Raw genomic sequence first — 14,471 nt, 5'->3', positions numbered from 1 at the left:
TCACTATTATTCTACAATGTAGAAAATAGTGAAAATAAAGAAAATGAATAGGTGTCCAAGCTTTAGACCGGGACTGTATATATTTGCAAATATCACTGTCATCTTTGAAAACACCAGTGACCGTGTAAATAAATCCAACACTAATTTGCACCTCTACCTGACAGCCTCCTGCTGAATTGCAGGAGTCCTTCTAGCAGTCCTTGTGACTGCTAGAAGGCTCCTATTTTACACTGAGACAGCGCAACGGAGATAGGTTGACGGCGAAATCTGTAGCACGTCACTTGACAAGCACTCAATGATCTAGGAATCTCTTTGTTTATTATGGTATAGCGTGATGTTGGCAGAATTCAATATAATTCCAACACAAGAAACCACCAAAAATGTAGCCCCTTCGCTGATTTCAACTGCCCCCTTAGTCACTTTATCCTGGCGCCAGATCTGACAGGATTTGTAGTTCTTTGAGTATTTAGCTACCATATATAGCTAGTTTTGATTCCAATTGACCTTTCACTAAGCCCCACCCCATAATTGTGGGCAACCAATCGCAGCGCTCCAACGGACACATTTTTAAGGCTGCCCCAGCACCTTTTGGTTGATTTAGCAACTTTCCTGTTTGTGTGCCCACTCTTGGATCACTATGGATGAGATAACCTGGACAGGTGGAACCTGATCTTAGATCAGCACTCCTACTCCCGAGACACTTGATACATATGGACCCAGGAGAACAGGAGAAGCTCTGAGATCTTCTAGTGAACGTGCCTCCAGCGAGAGCTGTGTGGTGTAATGGTCACGCTGCAGTTATTAGGCTAGCTCTATTTGCTGTTGTAGCCGTGGATAGTCTTAAAATAAGGTTATGAGTGACAAGGGTCTTACTCTTCAGCCTGGATCGAGTCAGCTGGTGCCACATAGTTACTGGGGATGTAACCCTTCTTCCCTGTGTTGATGGAGCGCGCCTCCCACCAGTCCCCTTCTCTGTAAGGGGGGACAGACAGAGAGAGATACAGACAGACAGAGAGAATTATAAAGAATCATCCAGATAGATATATCACTACTATGTCTGTACAACGATAGTCTGGTTATGAAAGGGACTTGTATGCTTGTTTTATCTGTGTCTTGGCAGTGAGCTTGTACATGCTGTCTTTTATGCATGGATTCTATTGCTATATTATTAAGGCATGCAGCAAAGTATTACATTTGAATTGAACAAAGTCAACCAAGGCTACATTTTAGAGCAGAAAGTTATATATGACCTATATGACCTCAAATGAAAGTCTCCAAAAAAACAGGATCGGGGGGGGGGGACAAATCTAACCCATTTAGGAAGAACACTGTACAGAACTGGTAGTGTTCTTAAAGATATTCTGTCATCGTTACACCACTACTCTACGGGAATAAGCCCCTGATCATGATGAATGATGTTCTCAGAGGGAGCATGCGTCCCAAATGGCATTCCATTCCCTATATAGTGTGCTACTTTTGACCAGGGCCCATGGGGACTCACGTGTTGTTGATGATCTGGAAGCGGTCCCCTTTTTTGAACGACAGGTCGTCTGAGGTTCTGGCTTCATAGTCGTACAAGGCCACAAAGAACGTAACCCCACCTGAATACAGACACAGAAAACATTAAATAAAACATTTAAGTTAAATGCACAAGTGAAATTCATGACAGTATGTCCATTTAAGAGGCTGAAATTGTTTTCGTTGACTAACTCGCAGAGATAAGGAGGAGAACCAGTTAGAATATGAAGGAATTCAGAGCTACTAATAGCCTATTAAAAGATACAAAGACTTCCTATAAATACCTGCTGACCTTTGTGCCAAGATTGACAGAAACAATGTTGCTGAATGTTCACAGTACCAAACTCTGCGGCAAAGCTGTGCAGGCCCATTGAAATGACAGGAGACCAAGGGACCAATGGAAGATGAGTCAGAGAATATAGACCTGTAGTGGCGGTTCTGTTTCCATAGCGGCCGTGACTGACTGGTGTCTGTGGTGTGAATGTTCGTGAGGGGAGAGTAGCATCTGTGTTCTCTAGCCTGCACACCCCCTAACAATTTTTCACTGTCGGTAATTCTACTCTATAGAAATTGCCAGTGTATAGATTAGAAATAAATGTAATGTTGGTCCGGTAACGGACCGGCCATAGGGCAGTTTGGGCGAATGCCAGATGGGTCGGTCTATCTTAAGCCCAGTGGGCTGGTCTTTGGTGTGTGATTGAAAAAAAATGATCATTATGGCTAATGATGGGGGCCTCAAGAGAGAGAAAAAAAAATAAAAATGGGGAGATGTGTTAGAAATGCCCAGGCCAATTTCTTCTCCTGGTCCATCCCTGTGTAGGGCTTACTAATGGCAGTGGGATGGGTACGGTTCTGACAGGGAGTCTAAATCAGTCGGGGAGCGGATTTAATGGTCCGGCATGGTAGTCGTTTGCTTAGAGTCGTAAAGGAAATGATTACGTCAGCTCGGTGCAAAGCGAACATCGTTACAAGACATGAATAATAACATATCACAGGTCAATCTCATCTCGCAGTTACGTAATGTCAATAAATACACTGTAAACCATTCTGCTTAGTGGGCAGAGAATAGACACGGCAGATTGTGTGGATAATAGGGCTGTGACCATTACAGTACCATGAAACAGAGCAGGCCAACTCTTTGGTCCTTTAAAAACCTACATACCTGCTGTATGTAAAAAAACATATATATATATTTTTTAAAGTGTGCTATAGCTTGGGAAATAAATACATGTGACTGGATGACAACATCATGATGTTGGTTTCCAACATTAGGGCAGTTTTCCTAAAGAAGTTAAATCCCTTCGTGTTTTGTTTCCTTGCCACGATTCTAACAAGTATCGCGATACTGCTATCATCCTGGCCCTGGCGGATAAATATCTATACGTTCGTCCCAAATGGCAGCCTATTACCTATATAGTGCCCTTAGGGCTCTGCTCAAAAGTAGTGCACTACATAGGGGCAGTGTTTCCCCAACTCCGGTCCTCAAGCACTCCCAACAGTACATATTTTTGTTGCGGCCCCAGACAAGCACACCTGCTTGAAATCAGGTGTTTTTGGGAAACACTGACATAGGATGTGTCCCAAATGGCACCCACTTCCCTGACACCCCTCAGGGGGAGCTCATATTCATCATACCCATTGCTGAACAACCAAGCTGCCAAAACCAATCCCATTATCTGGTCCAGGAACTCAATACCGTGCCCTGTAACTCCCCCCCCTACACACACGAGCAGATAATCCAACAAAGAGGGGGATTACAAACCTAATCCAACCCAAACAGGAGAGCTCAATCTCATCTCACTGCTCTTTGGGCCTTATCAGATTGATTAGTCTCCCTGCCACCTTTAAAAATCAATCGTTGTTGATTTGTTGCGAATGACACCTATGGACAACGTGATTGAAGGACATCTTAAGGCATCCGCGTGCTTCCGAGCCAAAACAGTGGAACGGTATTGAGTTCCTGGGCCAGATGATGGGATTGGTTTTGGCAGCTTGGTTGTTCAGCAGTGGGTACGATGAATATGAGCTCCCCATGGGGGGTGTCATAGGATGTGTCCCAAACGGCAGTTTGGTAGAGTTGGTGCATATATTATATGACGACATTTTGTGATGTTTTTGGTAATTTTTTAATTCAGTGAGGGTTTTGTCTGTTCAAGCACACAAATTCTTTCCTGGAGGCAAGCCGAAGTCTATGCCCCTTCATCAGTGATTGGTCAACAGTAGGGAATCTTCATTAAAGTCAAGAAGAACTCATTTTCATGCACATTTGTTCATTGAAAAATACTGCACCAAACAGCTTAGTTAGATGTAAAAGATCTTTGGCAAAAACATCAAAATGAATGACAGATTTCTTGAGTTATCGTAGAGTCATTCTGACTACTTTGAGGAAGTGTATACTGGCTATGGCATCTCAAAATGGACAAACAGCCAAACTGAAGCATGCTGACGCCTTAAGAAGGAAATGGTGAGAGACCACTGGATTTGAATAATCTGAAACGCAATGGCAGGTGGACTTTGGAGTGACTCCAGATATTGGAGTTGTCAGATCAGCAGCTATTCTGTTGTGGGGAATAAGCATATGGGTCCTTGTGAAGGAACTATAGAAGAAGTTTCAAATGGCAAACTTTAGAGTACTTATATAGTATCGATGTGGTAAAGAGGACAATGGGACTAGACCAAAACAATGGAAATGCCAAGAAAATTTACAGACATTTAGGCTATTGTTTATGTGTCTATTTCACACTATGTTGAGGTAAAAATCAGAGTATAATGCTTGTATGGATGTCAACCCCAATACAGATGTTGAATGTGTGCCAATCCGGAATCTTTCTTTTATCCCCCACCTTCTGCTTTATTGTAGTTACGCTAGAAAGGCATACAGGTGCGTAAGGAAATGCACACAAACGCATCGCACAAATCATCCATTGATGTCAACGTGTGATTTGCGCAAACATTTTTATGTAGGCTATGCTTGAAGATTTCAAGTTAGGATCGTGTGGATAATATAGGCAAGTCTCACCTGAGACGGCACCAGGGAACGTGCCGGGTAGAGCGCCGGAGAAGGAGGTGGAAGCCCCTCCGAAGGGGGTCATGATGGAGGAAGCTCCTCCGAAGGGGGTGATGGCGTGGGGATTGAAACCTGCAGCGGGCCCCGTGGAGGACGGTTGGTTCTGCTGCAGCTGGGTGGGGTCGGGCCCATAGTGGCCCACGTGGGGGCCGATGACATCTGAGACCGGAGCGTTATCCGGGCGGTACTTCATGGTAGGCCCCTTGTCCTCTTTACTCTTGATGCAGCCCATGGTCAAGTCTGGAGAGAAACAAAGTTAAGAGCTTAGTTTCAGGACAGGACTGAAACAAATCCACAGGACAGTACAGGACTGAATATTCACTCCTGTGTCAGACACCGTTGGCATAGATGTGATACACACACACACCCCCCCCCCCCAACTCCACACACTCAGTCTAAGCTTAAGATAACAACATACATACTGGTTAGAAGGATTCCATTAATGAGACGTCGACTACTACTGTAGCCACAACCTAGAGAATTGTACGTCTATAAACATTTACATTTGTAAAAATAATAATAATAATAAAAATAAATTGTTGTCAAACTATATGATGTACTTTTATTTTATGGCTAAAGCCATGAGTACATGTGCTGTATATCTTGGACAAAAATCCTAAATCTCTCAAAAATCCTAAATCTGATCTGAAATGATTTGGTTGTAGAGCGTCACTCGCAGTCATAATCAAAAAAAAAAGTGAGTGACCTGGCTCAATCATACACATGACAGAACTAGTCTAGGGTATCCTATGCAAAGTACATACATCATGTTATACTGATTGACGGTCTAAACATTTTATAAGTGGGTTTAGAGCTGTTGTGTTTATCTGTATGACTTTAGGAGATAACATGTTCATTACATGAATATCCAACTGACAGCAGATGAAAAGCCATGCTGATGCAAATAGTAAGAATTCTGGGAAACGCATGTTTTACATTTGCTGCTTTTTTTGTGGGTCAACCCTTCACAATAATGGTTGCAACACATGGTCAGCAGCCATTTAAAAACAAAGTACATTAGGCTATGTCCCAATTCTCCACACTTCTCCCGAAGTGTGCACTTGCACACTCCCCGTCATGGATTTAAAGGCATAGGATTGGTGCAAGCATTGGCAGGAGAGAGAGTTTCCACCTTGCCTCAACCCATGCAAGGAAGTGTGCAAGTAGACTACATACTTCGGGAGAAGTCTTAAAATCACCAACTCTTAGGTCAAACCATTGTCCCGAAAAAGCAAGACTTTTATACTGGCGTGTTCACCATCTGCATTGTTCTCATTCTTCCCTCTCAACAGAATTGGCCAGTGTTACCCGAGGTATTCCCTTTGTGAAGAGAAGGCCACGTAAATATGCTCCAGTCAGGGGATGTTTTGACTGATCTGGAAACAGCTGCCCTAGACTGAGAGGGTTACAGCCATGACTCGCAATCGTTTTCTTCACCAGGGGGGTGGGCTAGACCTACGAAATTGTGAACCTTCTTCGAAATCTCAAGCTCGGCTTGCTTGCAAACTACGAATGGCTGTCAAGGGAACTAGGGGCTGGCAAACAAGGTGTGATGAATTCATAACTTTGGAGGAGAATTTCAATTTACACTTGAGCTGACTAAAATCAGTTTGAACCGACCATCTGAGGGACCTGTCAGTTAGCAACGTCCCGGATACTTATACGGACACATTCCCCCCCCAAAATGTCCTGCTCATTCCCTCCTGACCACAGCAATATTCAAACTGAGCTTTCTGGAAAACCTGGGAATTTTGGGGAAAGTTAACAGAATGTTGCATCCCTATGACTGTGAAACACTGGTCTAGTAGACAGAAACAGAGAAAAGGGGAATGGCAGAAGTTCACTGAGTTTTCTCAGCTGCCGAGCTGCCAAGTAAAACAACAAAAAACGGGGGCAAACCGCAAGTGGACTTCACAAGAAATCAGGGCATTTTGCTCAAATAAAAATTGTACACGGAATACATTTCATGCTATGGTTCGAATGGCGTGTTGATAGATCTCTATAAAAGTGATTTAAGAGTGGTCAGTCGTAGGTAATAGGCCTACATTAAGTCAAAATGAGATTTAAAAAGAAATGAAAAGGAAGATACGGTTCATTTAAATCTAATCTCAGATGTTCAGATCGGAGGCCAAGACATTCTTGTCAGCCACATGAATATGGAACCAGCCCTCACTTTAAGGGAGTCTAACCCACTCTCCCCTTTAACTTGAGATGGTATGCTGGTCTCCTTGGAGGGTAAGAGAGGTTGGGTTGGTTGACTGCGGGGTTTGAAGTTCACCATCAGAATGAAGTGGCCCAGAGACTCAGGGTCAGCGCTCAACTTGCCACACCATAAAAACACAGTTCCAGGCCTACATCCTGGTCATATAGCTGCAGCCTGCATCCCAGCTTTTACGACATCTCAATAAAACACAGACCATCTGTTCTAGGATTTATTTGTCTCTCAACAAAACACAGTTAACCATTCGCCAACTCTGCCCTTACGTCACATTTGGTCATATAGTCATACACTGAGTATACAAAACATTAAGAACACCTGCTCTTTCCATGACATAGACTGAGCAGGTGAAAGCTATGATCCCTTATCGAGGTCACTTGTTAAATCTCCTTTCAAAATCAGTGTAGATGAAGGGGAGGAGATGGCTTAAAAATCCTTAATTAACCTTTGAGACAATTGAGACATGGATTGCGTACGTGTGCCATTCAGAGTGTGAACAGGGAAGACAAAATATTTAAGTGCCTCTGAACGGGGTATGGTTGTAGGCACCAGGCACACCGGTTTGTGTCAAGAACTGCAACGCTGCTGGGTTTTTCACGCTCAACAGTTTCCCGTGTGCATCAACAATAGTCCACCACCCAAAAGGTCATCCAGCCAAATTGACAACTGTGGGAAGCATTGGAGTCAACACGGGCCAGCATCTCTGTGGAACGCTTTGGACATCATGTGGAGTCCATGCCCTGGCTAACTGAAGCTGTTCAGAGGGCACAACTCAATATTAGGAAAGTAATCTACTCAGTGTATAATGACCTCTGTCTCTCCGAGGAAACAGACTGGATTGGTTTCGGGCTGGCAGTGACACAGATATGTAAAGTTGGAGAGGCAGTGTATATTCAGTAGCACCCGACTGTGTGTGTACACACACACACACACACACATACACGTTCCTCTGGTGCATTTATATAAACAGATAGCAGAGGAGGGAAACATGATCTTATGATCCAAGCATTCACACCAGTGCCGTTTTAAAAGCCCCTTCACTAACCCGCCATGGCCTAAGCATAACACTTATCCTATCCTAAGTAAATGGGGAGACTGAAGCAGGTTCATATTGCCATGAATAGGCCAAGTACAGTATTACAAGTGATTGTTTTTCATCTCGTGTCATTCTTTCACCCACACACTAATCCCTATAGCCCTGCCTCTTACACAAATGCCGATAAGCGAAGCAAAACTCCATTGCATGGCAAAGCGGGAGGGAGAGACATTTGCTATGAATGTAGAGATAAAATGACATTAGTATTTGTGTGTGTATCAAAGAGAGACAGGCTGGGAATGGGACATTGTGCCAAATCCTCTCACATGGGTGACTGTCAGCACAGAGAAGAGCAAGCTGAGAAAAGCCACACAGAGAGCGAGCGAGAGGAGCCAGAGAACGAGCGAGAGGAGCAAGGAGCCAGAGAACGAGCGGAGCCAGAGAGCGAGCATGCGAGAGAGGAGCCAGAGTGAGAGAAAAGCCAGAGCAAGAGCGTGAAGCCAGAGCGAGAGAGAAGCCAGAGCAAGAGCGCGAAGCCAGAGCGAGAGAGAAGCCAGAGCAAGAGAGCGTGAGAGAGGAGCCAGGGTGAGAGATCGTGAGAGAGCGAGAGAGAGAAGCCAGAGCGAGAGAGAGAAGCCAGAGCGAGAGAGAGAAGCCAGAGCGAGAAGCCAGAGCGAGAAGCCAGAGCGAGAGAGCGAAGCCAGAGCGAGAGAGAAGCCAGAGCAAAAGAGCAAATGCAGAGCGAGAGAGCGAAGCCAGAGCGAGAGAGAGCGAAGCCAGAGCGAGAGAGAGCGAAGCCAGAGCGAGAGAGAGCGAAGCCAGAGCGAGAGAGAGCGAAGCCAGAGCGAGAGAGAGCGAAGCCAGAGCGAGAGAGAGAGCGAAGCCAGAGCGAGAGAGAGCGAAGCCAGAGCGAGAGAGAGAGCGAAGCCAGAGCGAGAGAGAGCGAAGCCAGAGCGAGAGAGAGCGAAGCCAGAGCGAGAGAGAGCGAAGCCAGAGCGAGAGAGAGCGAAGCCAGAGCGAGAGAGAGCGAAGCCAGAGCGAGAGAGCGAAGCCAGAGCGAGAGAGCGAAGCCAGAGCGAGAGAGAGCGAAGCCAGAGCGAGAGAGAGCGAAGCCAGAGCCAGAGCGAGAGAGAGCGAAGCCAGAGCGCGAGAGAGCGAAGCCAGAGCGAGAGAGAGCGAAGCCAGAGCGAGAGAGAGCGAAGCCAGAGCGAGAGAGAGCGAAGCCAGAGCGAGAGAGAGCGAAGCCAGAGCGAGAGAGAGCGAAGCCAGGGCTCCTGGGTGGCGCAGTGGTTCAGGGCGCTGTACTGCAGCGCCAGCTGTGCCATCAGAGTCCCTGGGTTGGCGCCCAGGCTCTGTCGTAACCGGCCGCGACCGGGAGGTCCGTGGGGCGACGCACAATTGGCCTAGCGTCGTCCGAGTTAGGGAGGAATTGGTCGGTAGGGATCTCCTTGTCTCATCGCGCACCAGCGACTCCTGTGGCGGGCCGGGCGCAGTGCGCGCTAGCCAAGGTTGCCAGGTGCACGGTGTAGCCTTCGACACATTGATGCGGCTGGCTTCCGGGTTGGATGCGCGCTGTGTTAAGAAGCAGTACGGCTGGTTGGGTTGTGTATCGGAGGACGCATGACATTCAACCTTCGTCTCTCCCGAGCCCGTACGTGAGTTGTAGCAATGAGACAAGATAGTAGCTACAACAACAATTGGAAACCACGAAATTGGGGAGAAAAAGGGGTAAAATGTAAAAATTTAAAAAATGAGTGAGCGAAGCCAGAGCGAGAGAGCAAAGCCAGAGCGAGAGAGCGAAGCCAGAGCGAGAGAGCGAAGCCAGAGCGAGAGAGCGAAGCCAGAGCGAAGCCAGAGCGAAGCCAGCCAGAGCGAGAGAGCATGAGAGTGAAGCCAGAGCGAGAGTGAAGCCAGGGTGAGAGAGTGAAGCCAGAGCGAGAGCGTGAAGCCAGAGCGAGAGCGTGAAGCCAGAGCGAGAGCGTGAAGCCAGAGCGTGAAGCCAGAGCGTGAAGCCAGAGCGAGAGCATGAAGCCAGAGCGAGAGCGTGAAGCCAGAGCGAGAGCGTGAAGCCAGAGCGAGAGCGTGAAGCCAGAGCGAGAGCGTGAAGCCAGAGCGAGAGCGTGAAGCCAGAGCGAGAGAGAAGCCAGAGCAAGAGCATGAAGCCAGAGCAAGAGCATGAAGCCAGAGCAAGAGCATGAAGCCAGAGCGAGAGCGTGAAGCCAGAGCGAGAGCGTGAAGCCAGAGCATGAAGCCAGAGCGTGAAGCCAGAGCGAGAGAGTGAAGCCAGAGCGAGAGCATGAAGCCAGAGCGAGAGAGAAGACAGAGCGAGAGCGTGAAGCCAGAGCGAGAGCGTGAAGCCAGAGCGTGAAGCCAGAGCGTGAAGCCAGAGCGTGAAGCCAGAGCGAGAGCGTGAAGCCAGAGCGAGAGCGTGAAGCCAGAGCGAGAGCGTGAAGCCAGAGCGAGAGCGTGAAGCCAGAGCGAGAGCGTGAAGCCAGAGCGAGAGCGTGAAGCCAGAGCGAGAGCGTGAAGCCAGAGCGAGAGCGTGAAGCCAGAGCGAGAAGCCAGAGCGAGAGAGAAGCCAGAGCAAGAGCATGAAGCCAGAGCAAGAGCATGAAGCCAGAGCGAGAGCGTGAAGCCAGAGCGAGAGCGTGAAGCCAGAGCGAGAGCGTGAAGCCAGAGCGTGAAGCCAGAGCGAGAGCGTGAAGCCAGAGCATGAAGCCAGAGCGTGAAGCCAGAGCGAGAGAGTGAAGCCAGAGCGAGAGCATGAAGCCAGAGCGAGAGAGAAGACAGAGCGAGAGCGTGAAGCCAGAGCGAGAGCGCGTGAGAGGAGCCAGAGCGAGAGAGCGTGAGAGAGCGAGAGAAGCCAGAGCAAGAGAGCAAAGCCAGAGCAAGAGAGCAAAGCCAGAGCGAGAAAGCCAGAGCGAGAGAGCAAAGCCAGAGCGAGAGAGGGTGGAAATGCACACCATAGGTGTTGTCTTATTAGGGAGAAACTCAGACTTCTCAGGAGTTGTTTCATTACAGTCCGTTAGATGATGCTGAAATAGAAGTGTCCTTTCGAAACTAGGTCAAAGTTTGTGCATAGTTCCGTCTGTCTAAATCAAAAGCATTTGTGATTTGAGACAGCGAAAGAGTCAGGAATAAAAAGACAGCTAAAGACAGCTACGCTATGTAGCAGGCGGAGGAAAAACCTACACATTTTGTCCTCAAAAGTATAGACCTGCTTTGCATAGGGATCTTGTGGCACTGACTTTACCCTAGTATATTTGGAATGCTATAGCTGGTGTAGGGTGAAGTTGCCCCTATACACTGAACTTGGGTCAGTTTTTCATTTCCCCCCACTAAGGATTGGGGAGGGGAAGCTGATCCTAGATCTGTAGAGCTGCACTGTATGCCCTTCATACATTCCAGAGGGACATGAAGTTACACCTCCACCTGAGGCTCCTTGACCTCTGATCCTTGACCTCCACACCCCTGGTGTGCCCACCTTACCTAGGGCTCAGGCCTCACAGAACACATAAGATTAAAGGGCCCAAGTGGGACCCTTCAGTGTGATCCCAAAGGTCAGCCCAGATTGGTGGGTCAGGGCTGGAGAGGAGGTAACATAGCTAGGGGCGATTATTTAAAGCTGTATAGATTTAAATCAGTTGGTAGTCTGCACTGTGTTATTCAGTTCACTTTACTCCAGTTATCTTTGGATGCATACCAATAAAGATTATAGTCACGCAATGAAAGTTTCAATTGTAGAGGATTAAAAAAAAAAATTGCCACCCCAAATCCACATCAAAACAGGAGAATACGCTTCCATAGTCAGTTTGCACAAAGGGATTTGATGTGCTTTCTCTAAATCTGAGAATCTGAATATTTCTGTAGAGATAATGTCAAACAGTATCAAAAACTGCATTCAATCAGAATGAGATGTCTTCTCTTATTCTGCTGAACATGGCAAAACTGAACTATAGTAAACGGTTCTGTGTATTGTATCCTACACCCTGGCCCATTTCTCTCCTGACCGTTGGAGAGAACTGGGAATTCCACAGAAAGGCCCTGGGCTGAAACAGCCTGGATGGAGAGTGGAGTTCTGGCTTTGGGGGGACGTTTCCCCTAGGTACAGATCTAGGATCAGCTTCCCCTCCCCAAATCATAACCTTAACCATAGTGGGGAAAACTGACCCAAGATCAGCATCTAGGCAACTTCACCCTACTCTGGAGTCTGCATCAGACTTCCGCTCGACAAGTTGATCACATTGGGGTGAATCCTAACTTCCACGTCATCAATGCATGACTACAAAGTGAATATTTTACTTAGGATTCAGTCCATCATGCTGAAAATGGCATGATAGAGGTAGAGTAGAGCTGTTTGAGGACTGGCCTGATAAAACAGATCTGAGTCCAGATCTAGGACTGGGTTTTTGCCAACTCAATTGCTGTCATTGTTTGGCATGACAACTCAAGAGAGCAGAAACAGACTGGCACCCCGGCTAGAGCTCATAGCAAAGAGGGACATCAAATCCCCTGTACTGAAATGGAGGGAGTGCTGGGATGATCAGTGAGAAATTAACAGATCCCTCTGGCCCGGACGTCCTTCCGCCAGGCCTTTGTGTTCCAGACCACCTGCTGTAGCTTTCACTGAGAGGAATGCAGGCAGGCAGAAACACGCACACACAAAAAAAACGCAAGCACATATGATAGCCTACACACCAGCGCCCTTGCACACACACAAAGACATGTGCACGCTACGGAAACTCATCGATGAATACACACTCAGTACAGCCAAGAGACCTCTATTTGCTCCTCCTACGAGGGAGATAGACATGGAGACAAGGAGTGGGAAAGAAAACAGGCTAAAACTGGTTAGCTGATGGATATCAGTCAACCCTGTGGTTCTGGAACTGCTGAGACATGGTTTTTGTTACCAAACAGGGTAACTTAGACATAAAACTGATGCCTGACATAAATTAAAGCTGCAGGTGAAATAACATGCAGACGCGGCTAAATATCAGTTAGTAACAGAGACATCGATTGACACTTTGTTACGCAAGGAGAACTATCCCTACGTTTTGATGCTGGGAGTTTCCACAGCAACTAGGGGTCTGTGAGTAGCCCCACCCTCGACGTGGACAGCTGTTAGCAGCTGACACCAAGACTGCAGACAGGGAAGGCTTTACCATGCTTACAACTGCCAACAGATGCCATTGGAGGAAGACAAAGTAAGGGTTACACTGCCCATGGGAAAGTGCAGTTGTACAATATCAAAGAGTATATGCCTATTGCTACTGTAGTTTCAATAAATATTAAAAGGAAGGAAGTTGGAACATCACTTTGCTTTGATACCATAGTCTATCAGCATGAATACAGAATTAGGCCTAATGTAGTCTCTCACAAGTGTGGCATGTGAGACTAGGCCTTACATGAATTCTAAAGCAAGAAGCAGTATAAAATGTTGCTGTGATGATTAAGGATGTGTTACTCTGTTCAAACACCACCGAGCCTACTGTTGGCAAGACATCTCTCCACCTCTGGAGCTGTACCAGGCTGCCAGCCTCACAGAATACCTGGCTACGCGTCTGCCAACACATGGGTCAGCTGATGCTTACTCATAGCCATGTCTCAGGCTCGACAGTAGACACAGGACTCATTCTAAGGCTGGCCCTGGAGGACAACCTAAAGGCAGGAGTTCACACGAGTGTGTAGGAGCTATTTTAGTAGCGGGAGGTGACCACAGTAAGTCAGAGAGAGGCGGTTTAAACTATCAACGCCTACTTCTCACTCAGGGGTTGCCCTGAGTGCCAATGTGTGATGTGGTAACTTCAGTGACCTCACCATTACTAAGCATTCCTTCACACACTGTCTGCGCTCTGTCACACCAATGTACACAACTGTGGTACTGCAGTAGGGCTAATAAGATGAAGCTATATCCTATGCTACATACTTCAAAAATAGGCTCCCTGGTGTGAGTTCACTCAATTTCAATGGTTCCACACTTGAAAATGATCTCTCTGTTATGCTTAGACAAAACAGACAGACACTACCATGGAATCACCAAGGACAAGGGTCATATCTTTCAGTGTACACAGTAGCAAAACATAGTGGAATGAAAATGATGGCATCTTTTATTGAAGTTCAGGTAGTCCCTCCCAATTTCAGTCCGTTTCCCCACCCGCTGGTGCCTAGTACATACGGCCCAGTTCTGCCATTGCCCACCTTTTACCAACAGCTCACAGAAGGTCTTCCACATACTCCTCAACTCTTCAATATGCAGTATCTGTCCCAGATCCAAGTGAGATTCTGGCTTCAAGGCACAGGCGTAGGGCATGAATTGTCCACATTCCCACTGACTGTCTAGAGCCCTCAAACTCAACTCTGGACCTAGAAATCAGTTCCACTGCATTTTTTCATTGTTCCCCTCTAAATCAGGGACTGATTTAGACCTGGGACACCAGGTGGGTGCAATTATTTATCAGGTAGAACAGAAAAACAGCAGGCTCCGGACCTCATAGGGTAAGAAAGAGTTGAATACCCCTGGTCTAGAGAATGAGAGCCAGCCATGTATCTCCAGTCATGACCTACTGTATAAGAGGGAGACGTTCTCATTCTTCAATCACAGTGGCTTAGAATTTTTCTGAAGGCATATG

The 14,471-nt window shown here is 47.0% G+C and overlaps 1 protein-coding gene across 1 annotated transcript in view; it reads right to left on the bottom strand.

The window, feature by feature from the left end:
• The window catches only part of LOC110489944 (tyrosine-protein kinase yes), a 31,589-nt gene that overhangs the window by 13,601 nt on the left and 3,517 nt on the right, over positions 1-14,471 (bottom strand). Inside the window, exons 2-4 of the mRNA XM_036944234.2 lie at positions 4,538-4,825; positions 1,502-1,601; positions 874-972 (exon numbers count right to left, since the gene is read on the bottom strand). Coding sequence (XP_036800129.2) covers positions 874-972; positions 1,502-1,601; positions 4,538-4,817 — 479 coding nt within the window. The 5' untranslated portion in view covers positions 4,818-4,825. The remainder of the gene's footprint in view (positions 1-873; positions 973-1,501; positions 1,602-4,537; positions 4,826-14,471) is intronic.

The sequence above is a fragment of the Oncorhynchus mykiss genome, chromosome 15 (genome assembly GCF_057628025.1).
Source record: "Oncorhynchus mykiss isolate SJ-2025 chromosome 15, ASM5762802v1, whole genome shotgun sequence".
Classification (NCBI taxonomy): Eukaryota; Metazoa; Chordata; class Actinopteri; order Salmoniformes; family Salmonidae; genus Oncorhynchus; species Oncorhynchus mykiss.
This window is presented reverse-complemented; position numbering and strand designations above follow the sequence as displayed.